The 15,208-nt window shown below is 40.0% G+C and overlaps 1 protein-coding gene across 3 annotated transcripts in view; it reads right to left on the reverse strand.

The window, feature by feature from the left end:
• The window catches only part of STAG1 (STAG1 cohesin complex component), a 154,380-nt gene that overhangs the window by 92,337 nt on the left and 46,835 nt on the right, over positions 1–15,208 (reverse strand). For 2 of the 3 annotated variants that reach the window (XM_077183770.1, XM_077183771.1), the window contains exon 4: positions 6,174–6,351. In XM_077183770.1, the coding sequence (XP_077039885.1) occupies positions 6,174–6,351 (178 nt within the window). The remainder of the gene's footprint in view (positions 1–6,173; positions 6,352–15,208) is intronic. The other variant, XM_054639006.2, reaches the window with a different exon arrangement.

Below are 15,208 nucleotides of genomic sequence, written 5' to 3' on the forward strand. Positions count from 1 at the left end.
TGTTTACATCAAGGTAGAAAAAAGTTCAAAAATCAAAGCTTACACTAAACTTCAGCAAAAAACCCAAAGTCACTCAAATGAAACTTTAAACTGATTAAAAAAGGAATGCACTTTGACACTAAATATTTCAATAACCTGTATAAAGAGCAACTCAAATAGAAAAGCAGAAAATACACTTGAACAGATAGTGAGAAGAACTCAGTACACAAAAAATAAGGACCCGGGGGGAAAAAAAGCAAGTAGTGAGAGACTTAAAACACTCTGCATAAAAATTTTTAAGTCAATCTGTTCAGGTTGGGTTTTTAAAAAAATAATTAAAGCCTTTTAAGGATAAATTTTGTGAAAATTGAAGAAATTACACAGATGGCTACTGGGGAGAAGGTAGATCCTAATGTGAGAAAGTACATGCAGTTTAGATTGGGCAGCACACTCCAGGATGAGTGCCTGGCTGCATTCCAAACTGCAGGCACAAAGTCTAATATACACCCAGAGAAAACCTAATATAAGGATAATAAAAATGAACTGCAGCTTGAGGACATGCACTTTATTCTTTTTCTCTAAGGATCATAATTTTAAATTATGAAAGAGTTCATACTTTGCTAACAACTACCATGCACTTCCTAATAAGTCAAAATTATTTTCTTTTAAAAACCCAAAAAATCTCACTTTAGATAAGAGTAAGCAAAGATGAGAATTTGTTTTCTGCAGTGTCTACCTATGTAACTTTTTAATTTCTGAACTACAGAGAGGAAAGAAATATACAATCCTAGAAGTATTTCTTCCCAATAAAACTAAGGGATTTATAGTCTCCATACAGAATTATCTGTTTGGCATTTTGGTAAACACATTTCTGTGCAGTAGACTGGGTATTATATATCATTACACAGGGCAATCAATGTAACATGTTGCATTGAACCATTTGGGAGAAAAAACAGTACCAAAAGAAAAGAAAAACGCACTATTCTCTTAGGAGAATCTTAGACTGATAAGTGTTAACTGGCATTACACTGAGTATAAAAGGTACTGGGAAAAGTCTGCATTCAAATGCACTAAAATCACAGGAGCTCCTGAGGCTGGGCACTCTTGCCCAGCAGATCTGCACCCAGAGCAGCAGTTCCTCACCTGAGTGCTCAGAAAAGGTGGGTGCACCTTACAGAGCTCCCACCAAGAAGATTTCCCAAGGTGGTACAGAACTCCTGCAGGTACTCACCTCCCACAGTTGACATGTTACATGGTCTGTTTAAGCTGAGCCAATCATGGGCATGAATGTGCCACAAAGCATCAAAACTTCTCATAAACATTGAGAATCAGAATGAAAATACACTTAGAGGAGTGCTAAAACAAAATGGAGTTATACCAGCAAGAGATCCATCAGTTTATTAAAACACCTCCTTCGCACTCCTTTGCTAGCACGGTTTGTAAAGGGTTCACAGATCACCCCAGACACTTCAAAGAACATCAACGTTCTACACAGCAAAAGACTCCTCTGCCTTCAAGTATAATGAGTGTTTTCAGGTACAAATACTTTCACACACTGCACTACTGGCACTTAACACCAAATCATCTCACATCTTATTAAATCACAAAGGAAAAGAAGCCTTGTGTGATGACTGCAGAAAATTTAATTTGGTATTAAGGGATACTCTTCTAATTAATTAATGCTTCATTTGGTGGCTAAATTGTTCCCAGTGTAACAACTATAAAAACATGTACCTAGTTTTCATTTTTTTCTTTTAATTCAGTACCATACAATCAAAAGCAAAGCAAGATTAGGCTACAAAAGAAATCTGTTGAGCAAAATGAAGATACTAGTTTAAATGTTAATAATAGATGCAGTCATTTTGCCCAGTAAACTTTACAGACTGCATACTCAAACTCCTAAGGAGTTTCTGAGACAATCTGGGAAAACCCTGAGCTATTATCCATCCTTCAACTGGAGAATCCAGCAGTTAAAAGACAATAAATTACAATTAAACTAAAACATGCATTTAACACAAAAAGCATGGGTAATACTTAATATATGTCTGTATATTGTTAATCTTCAAAGACCTCCACTTTCAGAAATAGCTGAGGGAATCACAGAGATGTGATCTGGCAAAAAACATTTCTAGAGGGAGAAAAGAAACTCTGAGAAGAGAGAGCCATTAAGGCCACTGAGAACAGACACCACAATGGCCCTGAACTGCCTACAGTCAGAGGGAGGGAGAAAACCCAAAATTTGTTTGTGCCACCTTATTCCCTTTCTTAGCTGCCACTGCCAGAGACAGGCTGTTGGATTGTTGGTGTAACCCAGTTACAGCTGCTCTGATGTTGTTACTCTCAAGGATCTATGTAAAAACACACGTAACTCCTCCTGCATAAGGTAAATATGGTTCTGCAGTCACTCCACTCAGGAATAAGTCTGTCCTACTGCCAGAGATGGACTTCTCAAGGCAGGGGGAGCAGTGCTACAAGTACAGCTTTACTTGGACAGCAAGGGAACCTCAAAGGACACAAATCCCCATGTGCCAAGATGTGCAGGTAAGAACAGTGAGGAACCCTGTGCATCCCTCTGCTTTCTGGAAAGACAAGGAAGAACTGGTGGCACCATGAAAAATTCCATTTCAACACACTAGGTACTTGGATACTTATCTTAAAATACTTGCTGGCAGATAATGGAGCCATATTTATTCTGAACTATGTCTAATCAACACCAAGATTACCTTTTATTAGCTGAGCATAAGCAGAGGCAGCAATTTTTAAAAGTTTTTTTTCCCCTCAAAATCAGCCTGTGCTCTGTAGTGAACTGCTAACAATAAAGGGTGACTGATAATGCATGGAATATTGCAGTGTCATCAAGGCACAGATCTGTTCATGTTTTGGTTCTGAACTCTTCCTACAATTATTGATGATCAGTTCTCTCTGATGTTTTAGGGGAACAAAGCTCCTTTGCAGATGAGAAAGCAGAACACTTCTATGCTTGGTTTGACCACCAGTAGTACAAACTTCATTACAGATAAGTGCTCATAACTCATGAGAAATTGGCAGTCTGAGTCCTAAACCAAATCTGATCTCATCACAAGTTCTGTGACCCTGCCATTAAGAGGACAGGGCAATAAAGATCAATGCAGAGATGGCTGAAGATTTCAGCTACTGGTCAGTCTCTGCCTGGGCAGCTCAGCTGGAAGAGCAGAGGCTCAGGCAAGCCTTCATTCCCACCAGTGGCAGCTGAGCACATGAGAAATGCTGATAGAGACCCTTCTGCCTATGGAAGTGCAGAGTAGGGAAATGGAGAGGATAGAGCTGTCACCATAAAATGATATAACTAAAAAATGAATCTATGGAAGAGATAAATGACAAAAAGCAGAAGAGTATCATGTTTAACTATGAAAACAAGAACCACTGAAGAAGTTCTATGAACAGTCCTAATGGAGTAACGCTTGAAAGTAAACCTGCAGAAAGCATGAGCAGAAGGTCATGTCACACTTCATACACAGAGAGCTGCTGACAGAACAATTGCTGAAGCACTAACTGTACAAAAGGTTACAGAGCAAATGAAAAGCACTGACAACTGCCTGATACCACCTTAATGTGGGCATCAAATAGATTTACAGAGTTCAAGCAAGACACAAGCTGCACCCCGTGACAGAGGCCAAGATTTTATGCAAAGAGCAGTGCTGGAGTTATGTATACTTGAAATAGAAAAAATTAAACTGATTTTATTTCCCTGGAAGAAGCAACCAGCAATAAGCCTGAAGAGAAGTAATAAATGAATCCTGCTGTGAGAACCAAAATAGAGACGCTTAGAAGTGAAAATTGAATTCAGCAACAGACTTTTATGAATTGGCATCACAAAGCCAGAAAAATCTAACAACTAAAAAAAATTCTAAAAGCAAACAGGAGCAGATAGATCAGAAACAAAAGCACATGACCCCCATGTAATCTCAGGATATATTAATTAAATTTTTCTGGGTTTTCTTTGCTAGAAGCAAACTTAGGAGCACTAGAAAAAAAAGTATGTTCATATTACAGGGAAAGAACTAAATATTGGGAAATCATATGTTTGGCCAAATACAAATATATGGTGCTTGTTTGAAAACTGCAAAATTGACAAAATTGCTAAAACTGAACAAAAATATCTGCATCAAAACTATGAAAAAGAAAAACGCCAAGCATTCCTATTTGTTACATCAAAACCTCTAAGCTATTACAGAAAAATATAAGTATAAAGACACTTATAAATTTGGTTTACAGAACCTTGTTTCACATGAGATGATTGTCCAGAAGTGCAAGTTCAAAAATATTAAATCACATTTTAACTGCATTCTCTTTCCTACTATAGGGTTTCTTTAATTTTTTAGGATATTTTTACCAACAGTAAATTTTTCAAAAGTGCCCAAGCGATGCATTCTCCTGAAATTAGGGCTCAAGTTGTTTCTGCCTGTTGGCACCCAAGGCCTTCAAACACTCTTGCCTATTCCTTTACTATTTGCATATAATCTCTCCCCTGCATGGGTGGTGCTGTGTACTTTTTCTCAGGCTGGGCATGTGTGTGTCTATGCACCTACATATACAAATGCATATACATGCAATTCATGCAATATCCACATGCATGCACAAATTCTCCACTTCTCAACACAATTTCTTTGTATCAAAATTCCAAAAGGTTTCTTAATACAAACATGCAATTTTTTTTTTGCATTTAATCTGCAAGAGATCTGTGTCAGCATCTCTTTTGAAATAGATAAAATGTATCAAAGTCAATTCCACATACACGCAGAGTCATCAAATATCAAAGCAGTTGCTCATTCCTTTCTATTTGGCTTCTGCAAATATCAATAACTCTAAGTCAACTATACTACATCAACTATATTGTATGTTCTGTACCACAGTAAAACCAGAAAATAGACTCCAGATGTTTCCTCAATTCCTGCCAAAAACAAAATTTGAAAAAGTGCTGAAAACCAAACAAAGTTGGAAGCTCTGTTGTAGGAAAAAAGGCATAAGGAATCCATAGCTTTGTTACAAGTAAATTTGTTCTGTCTTCACCTACTAGATAAGAAGGGTCAATCCTGAATAAGTGTAAACACAGAAACTGCTACAAACAAAAATTCTCATTTCCTTCCTGTGCATTACTTCTTTAAAACTAAATCTCATATTTTCCACAGGTTTGAGACAGAAAATTTTCAACAACTTTCACTCATTTGCAATATTTGATTTCTGTGAGACTTAAAAGAAGCTTAGGTTTTAGCTACACAAAGTAATATTGAGAATGGGACTTAGGACCTAATTTTCCTAATTTGTACTTTTCTCTTGTTAATCAGCATCAAAACAAACTAACTGATACTGCCTAAGTCCTGCATTGTTGAAATGCAAAGTAAAGGAGGTTTGCTTAAATAATCCATCAGAGCAGGAGTGACTGTTGGCTTTGGACTGCATGGGCTGAAGAGTTTTGGGCCCATTGTTTCTCCTTTGCATTTCAAACCAAGCAGCACAGCAGCTTACAAACACCACACAGACACTCTCAAAACCAATCCTCTGTGCAGAGTCTTGAGGGGCAACTCACCTGGCCCCACACATCCTGTAAAGGCCTCTGAACTGATCAAAACATAAGAGGGTAATAAACATTTCTAGAGGCAACTAGGACAACCTAATTTATTTTACAATAAATAAAAATTTGCCTTCAGGATGTATCAATGCTTTCCCTCAAACTCAGTGGAAGTCTAGGCAAATAGTTTATCCTTCACCTGCTGTCCTGATGGGGATAGCAGGAGTGCAAGTTCCAGTGCAAAGCACTCCAAACCTGCTTTTGTGAGCAGGTATTCTTGACAGAAAGAGTGAACAAAAAAAGCTTGGATTTGTCATTATTTTCATATACTTTTTGCCCATATAAAGCTTGCTACAGGATATACTTTAATGAACTGCTTAATATCAATATATACTCTTAACTTAGGAGTAGTGAACAAAATAATGGAGAATTTGAAACATATGATGACCCTGCCAGGTCTCTTGTTTTTCAGCAGGATACATGACAGCCCTAAATCAGAACCCACTCAGTCCTGTACTTCACCATACCCAGTCTCTTGGACCAATGCAGTCACGAGAAAATACTACAGTTCCCAAAAGCATAGCTGAGCCTGGACTCCAGTCAGGATACACTGAACTGTGAGGAGGAGCACAAGTGGACATTTTACCTGCATAGCACTCTTTCCCAGCTTAACCACCTCGAACAGGGTGACAGGGTCCCCTTCTCCATTCTGCTGCGGGTGGCCGTTGGCTCTCCCACGACTCGCCCCTCGGGCTCCAGCGTCGGAACGCCCCTTGTCCGCTGGGGACTTGCGGGGTTTCTTCGTGGCAGACTGGGCAAAGAAAACCAGCAGAGGGAAAGTTTATTCTAGCTGCATCTGAAATCACCCAGGGTTTCTTTATACACCCAGCTTATCTTCATAATCCATAAGCATTTAGTGGTTACACCCTCACACACATTGATACACACAAAGATCATGGATGAGCCAGGCTGGAAGGTGTCTCCAGTCTGACCTCCTGCTCAAAGCAGAGTCGGCTAGGAAAATAAACCAGGACTTGATCCAGTCAGGTACATATAATTTTATTTTTCAGTAGTTGTTGAGGGACTATTTAAAAGCCACTGCCATGCCAAGGTAAGTAGTGGTCACCCCAAGACAGTGGTGAAGTCCCAGTGCTGGAGTACTTGTTGATGTCAGTCCCTGGATGAGTCTCACATAGACATTGAGAATAACTGGTGATCTTAACTAATGATCTAAGACAGTAAGTTATTAAAAATACATTTGCCACATTAACATTCATTTTCTATATTTTCATACAACTTTTATAAGAAACTGTGTACATAGTCAGCTCTTCAACTCAAATCACCAAATTTGTACAGCCAGATTTAGTAGATCACCATAACAGCCTCTTGCTTCAAAATTTTATGAGTTAAAACATTTTCCCTTTGAGTCTAAATTACTTAATGTAAATTTTCTCTCTGTTCTTCAAGATTTTAATCAGGTGGTATAGACACCACCTGTCAAGACTCACCTACTGAAGGTTTGCTCTGAATTTAAGTCACTCGTGAAACAGACAGAAAAAAAAATCTGGGGAAAAGAACATCAGATTTCTTACTTCCATATTCTTTTCTTTCTCCCTACTGTGAGGCAAACAAAAGCAAAATCTGCTGTTTTCCACAAACAATGAAGCTATTGTGAGGGATTATGTTAAAGAAAACAACACACAAGCAACTCAAAGACTAAATTTTGGACAATATTCTCATGGCACCGTTTACTCAAGTATATTGTCAGCTGAGTTTCTATTAATGCTTTTAGTAAAGAACACAAAGTCAACATTTTCAGTTGCATATTACAGCACAGACACATTGAGAATTTTCCTGCAGAGGAAAGGGATCTAATTTCTGGCAGAGCTGGTAGAAGAGGGCCCTGCAAGTCCAGGGATCACTGCTTTAAAAGGGATCACTGCTTTAAAAGGGGTGGGGCCAGAGGGCTGAAGCAAAGGGCAAGGTAGAGTGCAACTGCCTCTTGCAAATATTCAATTAAGGACTTGCATACAAGTACAAGCTGGAAAGCTTAAAATAATGGTACAATCTCTGTGAAGTTTTTTGGATAACATTTGCACTTAGGATCAAGAGTATCTCCCTCAATGAATTTTTAAATATGTGCAAAGCTGCTTGTAACAGTAAGTATATTATCAACATATGAAATGTTTAAGTTCTACTGAGCTTGAAAGAAACATGTGATCACTATTTATTAAAATGGGAAAGAATTAGAAGTAAATTGACTCTTTGGAGAGATATAATCCATACACTTATTCTGTCTGGGAGACAGTAAGTACTTCATCTAGCTACAAGGACTGCTAAATGAAAGCTTGAATGCAAACTGATGCCCTCCACAGAAACTAATGCAAGCCCCCTTAGACAGTTTTTCTCAACATGTAATTGAAAGAGAGGCATTAAATGCTGCAAGAACAAAAGGAAAATACGTAAGAGATGGATGTGAAATGCACATATCCAAAGCTACCTTGGTAGTGAAAGCATTGAGAAAAGCCACCTGTTTGAGTACCTGAGCATGAGTACTACAGACACAGGCTCCAAATGTGGAATCACTGGGCATGTAAATGCCCAGTTTAAATTCCCTTTGTCAGGTATCCTGGGAAAAGGAGGTGATTTGACCAAGGCTCCCAGTCTGAAATGGGAGAGTGAGATCACCACCGAGCCCTCAGAAGAGGTACAGAAATGACTGACACATGTACTTCTGACAAGTACTGGGTAAAGCCAGGTTCTTCAGATCCAAGTAAATACCTCTATATCCTGGCCCTGAATTAGCACCAGATATATTACTGAGTCTATCTGAATAAATTTTTTCTTTGGTGTAGACTTTCTTTTGACAATGAGAACATCTCTCAGAGCGGAGAAAAACCTTGCATCTAACAAAAGCCATTGTGTATCCAAGCTGGGGTAGCAAAACCCAGATGCAGGATCTGTATTGAATCCTGCCTCTAGAGACAAAACCAGTAGACAGGATGGTCCACTCAAGACTGAAGAAAACCCCAAAAGTGAACTTTGAGATAGGCAAGGATTAACACTGTCTTCAGGTGGAAAGGCACTAGTGAGAGGGCATCCACCCCTCAGCACTTCCACCCAGCAGGCATCTGGCAGGAAGCCCAAGCTCAATCTCACTCCAGAGTGTGAAGATAAAACAAAGTCATAGATAAGTCCCCCAGCAACTGCCTTGTGCTCTGAAGTTTTGCAAGCACAAAGCACATGGCAGTCCCTTAGTCATTAACACACAATATTACAATGCAGTTGTCAAACATTATTTGCACATAATGTCTCTGAATTTACAGCAAGAAACTTTGCAGGCCATGTCGACAGGCTTGAGCTTCCTACAGGTTCCTGTCTCTGAGCACAAAGTCTCGTAGGAAATTCTACTTCAAAGAGACCAAGGAGCCACTGGAACAATCTCCCCAGGGAATCTGGGGCTTCCTCAACATTGTACAATTCAGATTCAGCTGGACAGGCTGCTAGGGCATCTTGTCTAGGCTGTGTTTTTGCCAGACAAGATTGAACCAAATGATCTGTGAGGTCCCTTCCAACCTGGTATTCTATGATTCTATCCTAGGATGGAGACATCCTCCACCACCACCAGAGCAAGTGAAGGAAAAGACAGGACCGGTACATCTGCAGAAATACAGAGAAGACTCACTCATGATACAGAGCATCTGTGGCATATCTCCAAAGGCACTTGCTCTTGGAAGTGGAGTTGCAAAAGCTACAAATCTAAAAATTATGTTTGGCTTTGAGGATACCAGGCACAGGTAACTGTGCATCCCAGAAAAGAGACACAAGCACTCACAGGAAAGGGTGATCCTTCTGCAAAAAACAAAGAAACCTTTTCTCCAACACCATGAAGAGCTTCCACACAGAAACAGCCCTGCTCAAGAACGAGTGTGGCCCAGTAAACCTGCCAGACTATCACTGACAACTGTAAAATGAGATGTTTCCTAAGATCAGAGTGAATTTGCAGCAGGGCTGCTCCCATGGATCCAATGCTCATCAAGATACAGGGAAAACAAAACCGTTGAGTCCTAACAAGAGCAAAAATTGTGATTATTGCACACCATTTTACAGCTTTGAACCAGGAAGTTCCCCCCTGAAGTGGGTAGGACTGCCAAAGGGAGGGATAAAGCAGCATGAGACAGTAAGAATGCTTGAGGCTTTTTAATCATACACCACGAAAACTGCTGCCTGGAGCTGAGAGGCTGCAGCAGTTGCATTTGTGATTTCACTCCAAAACACCAGGACAGCTGGGCTGGTGTGCTGTCAAAATGGACTGAGGTGCCAAATGAAAACAGAAATTACTGATGACTTTTCAAATTTGTGACAAAAAAAGCTAAGGGTTTATATACACCAGCATTAGGAAATTCAGAAGTTCCAGAATATGCCACAAAACGGCCATATTGACTGTCACATACCTCACCTGTTGCTTTAAGACTTAAATGAATGCAAACAGGAAACAAAATACTCACCTTGACTGCAATTAAACTAAAATGGTGGCAGTTCAGGATTTTGCAACAAATTAGCTACACAATAACTTTTCCTTTCATGTCTTTAAAATTACTGTGAAGAAAATAGTGACCCACATTTGTAAAATCAAGTAATACAGTGAAAATTGATTCACACACTATCAAAAAAAAAGTAAAAGTGGCTTGACATTTTCCATTAACTTTCCCCAAGCTGATGTGATGCACTTCATGAAGAAATGAAGGCAGTGAGAGTCCTGGAGTCAGTAACTCCTCCTAACACCACCTGAACACAATCACCTGTATGTGCATTCCCACCATGAGTCATTTAGAGGAATGAATACCCCACTTCCCTGGGAAGGTGGGAGAAGCTTTTTAACCTCCACTTGAGTAAACTGAAGAACTTGCCTCTCCAAGGCACCAGCCCCTCAAGAAGCCCTGTGTTATAAGCTTTTGTTAAGTGGAAGAATGGTAATGCCTGAGGTCTTCATGAGTTAATCCGGATTAAAAAACCACTATGACATATTTCATACCATCTTCATGGTAATCTAGGGAGAAGGTTCTTGGATTCCCACAGTCCTGTGGATTGTTTTGGTCATAGAAACAAACAAGGTGCTCCCTGTGGAAAGTCTCATCCTGCAAATAAAGAGAGGTGCAGGTCCCCTAACACCCAGGGCACCCAGAGCTGCTTCAGCTGCAGCACTTGAAGTTTAGGACAAAAAAAGCAGAGGCAGTGTTGGGAGTGGTGGTGCTATTTTTCATCCTTATTTAAAAATCTATCAAGAACTCTCAAAGTCATCTTAAAGAGTCAAGAGAGTATGCTGTAAATGCTTGAATAATTTCAATTCTTCTAGCTGAGACATTTACTACCAAAAAAAGACTATTTCCACAGAAAAATGAAGAATAGATTAGATTGCCAAAAATACAAGAACCATCCAATCAAAAGCTTAAAAGGAAAACATCTAATGCTACAGGTAACAGGATAGAAAAGTCTTCACAAAGCTGCTAGAGATGCACTGCATTTCTACTGAACTGCAGACTCCCTTCAGTTGTAAGGGACAGACCTAAATCATCAGGCAGGCAAGCTGAAACAGGACACTGATGTAAATCACACCAACCACAAACCTCCACTGTATGAAAAGAAATTCTTCTAAGAGGATTCCTCCCTGTTATTAATCAGGACACGTATGACTTGGAACTAGAAGCAAAATTCAATCCCCTGCTGTATCTAACATCTATACTGCAAGATTAAATAAGGCCAGGAATCTGCTGCAATGTTAAAATTCCCCATATGAATGCAAAGATAAGGCATTGTGGTCTGTCTCCTCCATACCAAAAACTACAAAAGGACCTGAAAGCAAAATTGTACAGGCTTTGCTTGGCACAAAAGCATCAGAAGTGCCTTGTTTCATCTTGCTTTAAGTGGAGAAAGATACACTGTGGCTCTGAGTATGGGATGAGAGAGAAACCAGCAGAGATTCCCAAATTGCCACCGCTGGAACAGACAAACTGATGTTTCTCCTGTCCTCTGAATTAGAGATTAAATCTGTCTACTCCTACTTCGAATCTGCAACACAGCCAGGGATCTCTCACTGCCTCAACCTCCAGCAGCTGAGGTTTAAACCAAGCTGTTCTGAGCTCCTGGGAAAGTGAGGCCAGGTAGTTTAAAATAAAGCATGCCAACAATGCTGAACAGAGTGTTGATCCAAAAGAGGAGACAAAAAAGGATGGGTAAATAACTGATCTGAGCTCACTGATGTGAATGCTACACTGCATCATAAGCCCTTGGGCTTTCCAATCCCCTGTGCAGAGCAGGGGAGCACATCCATACCCATGTATTTCAATAATGCAGCAGACAGAGAGGGCACTTTGGCCAATATCACTCAGGAACTTCAAGGAGAGGACTGTTAGAAGTCACTCCTTAAACAGAATTTGTTACATTCTATTCCCAGAATTGATTAAATACATCCCCAGCCAGTTGTGATGCTGTATCCTCACACACAGCATCACAAACATGTGCACACAATATGCCACTAGCTGGACAGGCTCAGCTCTTGGCCAGGCCCTCCATGGGCATCTCTGTGAGACTCAGGGCTTAGAAGGGCACGTGGCCAACAGGCAGCCCCAGCCACTGGAGCAGGACATGGTGCAGCCCCTGCTCAGCTCACAGCAAGGGCCAGGGAGCTCAGGACAGTCAGGGTAGATTCTGAGAGCTATTCTGCAACACCAATGCACTTCATCTATTGGCAAATTGACTGTCTAGTCTGCTCAGCCAAGTACTCATTAGAACAGTGGACAGAAGTGAAGGGGCTACTTGAAATGCAGTGTTTTAGAATGGAGTGACTTGGATTGAAAGGAAATCTTAAAGATCAACTAGTTCCAAGTGGTTTAGAAAGTGAAGGTACCCCCAAAGCATTACAGTTCTCTGTGAACTGAAGAGGTATTTGCTACAAAAGGCAGTTTTTCAAATGAGCACCATCTTCTTACAAAGGTCTCAAATCTGCAGAGATTGTCTTTCTTTGGAAAACCCTCTTGTAGTAGCGTATTTTTCTGATAAAAGGTCAAGTCCATTCTGTGACACTCAGCAGAAACCTGTTTAAAATACATAAATATATTTAGTGCAATATATTCTATGCAGCTCTGTAATAGGATCATGCAGCACAAAGTCCCTTTCCAAGAGGTCAGTATGTTTATGGCAGATGTGCCACTGTAGCTGTGATGGCCTAAGGACATAAGCAAATCAGCATTTGCTGGAAGAGATTAAATCTTATTAGAACATAATATTTAAGTTATAAAAAAATCCCAGCCACAGAAATCAGAAAAGCCTTTGGGCTACCATTCTTCAGATCTACAACAGAAATTAAAATCATCTAAGTTAAATCTAATCTAAGTTAAGAAAAACATTTCTGAACTTAACTAAACCTTTTAATCTGTTGCACATCTGAAAGTAAAGGTAGGTGGTACCTGTGAAGGAAACAAAAACCATGGTAGTGAAGAGCTGGGGGGAAAAATGTCAGAGCTGCACCTCCGGTAAGAACCAGGCATTTTGCCTGAGAGAAGTGGCTGGGCTGGCAACATGGTTTAATAAAGCAATACAATTATCAAGTCCCTGGCTTTTAACATCAAATAATGCTGTAAATTCAATTGCCTAGATTAGCCTTTCCAAAGGTTTTGCATCTCTCTTCTAGTCATTAGAGTGGCTTTTTGCTTTTGGGGTTTTTTTCTTTTTTTTAGAAGAACAAAGGGAGAAATTTATCATGAAGTAGAATGGAATAGGCACCTAAGAGAGGCTGTGCAGTCTCCAGCCTTGGCAGCTTTCAAAATCAAACTGGAAAAGCCATGAGCAGCGTGGTCTGATCCCAAAGCTGACCCCACTCTGACTAGGAGGCTGCAATGAGATCTGCTGAGTCCCATCCCATAAACAACCATATTGCTTTTCCTCTCTGACACTCTTCCAGTCCTAATATACACTTTCCTGAGATTTTGGGATGGAGGTCAAAAGGGAAAGTAGAACTGAGCAAATTCTTCCAAATTTTGACGAACTACAGTTTTATAAAGGACGCTGTATTTGTTTCATTCTCTATTTTCTTCCTCTAAGATGCAAGACTGGATTTGGAGGTGTTTGACTCCTCTTAAGCATTAAGATAAAGCTTCAGAATTCCCCCTGATAACCCTGAGGTCTTGCACCTTATCAGCAGCAGTCAGCTCACAGCCCATCACTTTGTGACTGAAGCAATGGCTGCTGCCTCTGCATGTTCATCACTTGACAATCACACCTAATGAGCCTGGGGTTGTCCTAAGCAAAATGAGCAATTCCTCCCCTAGAAACCTGACAGCAGGACCAGCAGAGTGCTTCAGCAAATGTTCCCATAGGAGCTACTAATAAAGTGTAGCAGAGGAATGAGAAATGCTTTTTGTAACATTCCCCTTTGCCTTCCAGTGGGTATGTGCTGGGTACAAAATACCCCTGGTGTTGCTATGACTTGAGGTTGTATATTGTGACAACATTCTGGGTTAGCAATCAGGTTACACCAGCCTTTTTTTTATTAGAGTTACAAAACCCCATAGATTTGCTAATTAAATATTCATTTTATCCTTTGCTTACAAGCTATGTAAACAGATAAGCTGTTCTCTTTAAGCACTTCTTTAAGGCATGCTCTGAAGAGGCTTCATGTTCATGAGCAAATCCATTTATCTGATGAAGAACATATGCATCATGGGAAAGTGTTTGAAAGCTTTCAAAAAGGAAGACAACGTGCCCAGAAAACACCAGGATTGAAAATGTTGGCACCTTCCTTGAGTCCAGAGACTGTGATGCAAATTGAAAACCAACAGGAAAGAGGAATTTGCTCCAGCTTGGCCAGCATGCCTGAAAGTAACACATGGATCTGTCCATTCTTACATTCTCACCAAGCCCATGGTTTGAGGTAAGCCTTAGGATCAAAGCCCTCAGGGCTAAAAAAAAAATTATCCCCATCTCCTAGTGCTATACAGATATATGGCACATTGACATTGTGAGTTTATTCACAGAGCAATGCTAAGAGGTGAATCAAACTCATCAACAACAAACACACGAGTTCCCACCAAGTCTTACTCCACATGGGTACTTCAAGTGATACAGCCAAGGGAACTACACTGATCATCTTCAAGAACCAACATGAAGGACAACATGACACCCAGAACTTGCCCTTTATTTTCCAATAAATTGTCTATTTTATAAAACAGATGAAAATAAAAGAGAAAGCCTCCCTAATACCCATGTAATAGAGAACTGTTTCTGAATGGTCCTACTGATAGGCCAGCAGAGACAAAACAACCATAAAAACAACCATATCACCTGCTGCACTATGCCAGGGGACACCTTGAAGCCTCCAGTCTACAAATAGAAGGCAGTCCATGTCAGTCACATGACTTTTAAAGGGGTTAATAGATTTTCTCAGTAATCTAGTAAATATCATGCTGTAATTCTTCCACTCACATTAAGGGATTATCAGTAATAAAAGGATGGCTAGAATGCCATTTGTCACTTAAAGTCCATTACAACTTTCAAGAAGACAGTGTTGTACTTACTGAGGATATTCTCATATCTGGAAGAATGTTGTAATGACAATAATAACAAAACTGTATTGTTCATGAAAGCAGCTAGCAAAAGAAAAATTAATAGCTATTATGACATCAT

The sequence above is a fragment of the Agelaius phoeniceus genome, chromosome 10, assembly GCF_051311805.1.
Source record: "Agelaius phoeniceus isolate bAgePho1 chromosome 10, bAgePho1.hap1, whole genome shotgun sequence".
NCBI classification, from domain to species: Eukaryota; Metazoa; Chordata; class Aves; order Passeriformes; family Icteridae; genus Agelaius; species Agelaius phoeniceus.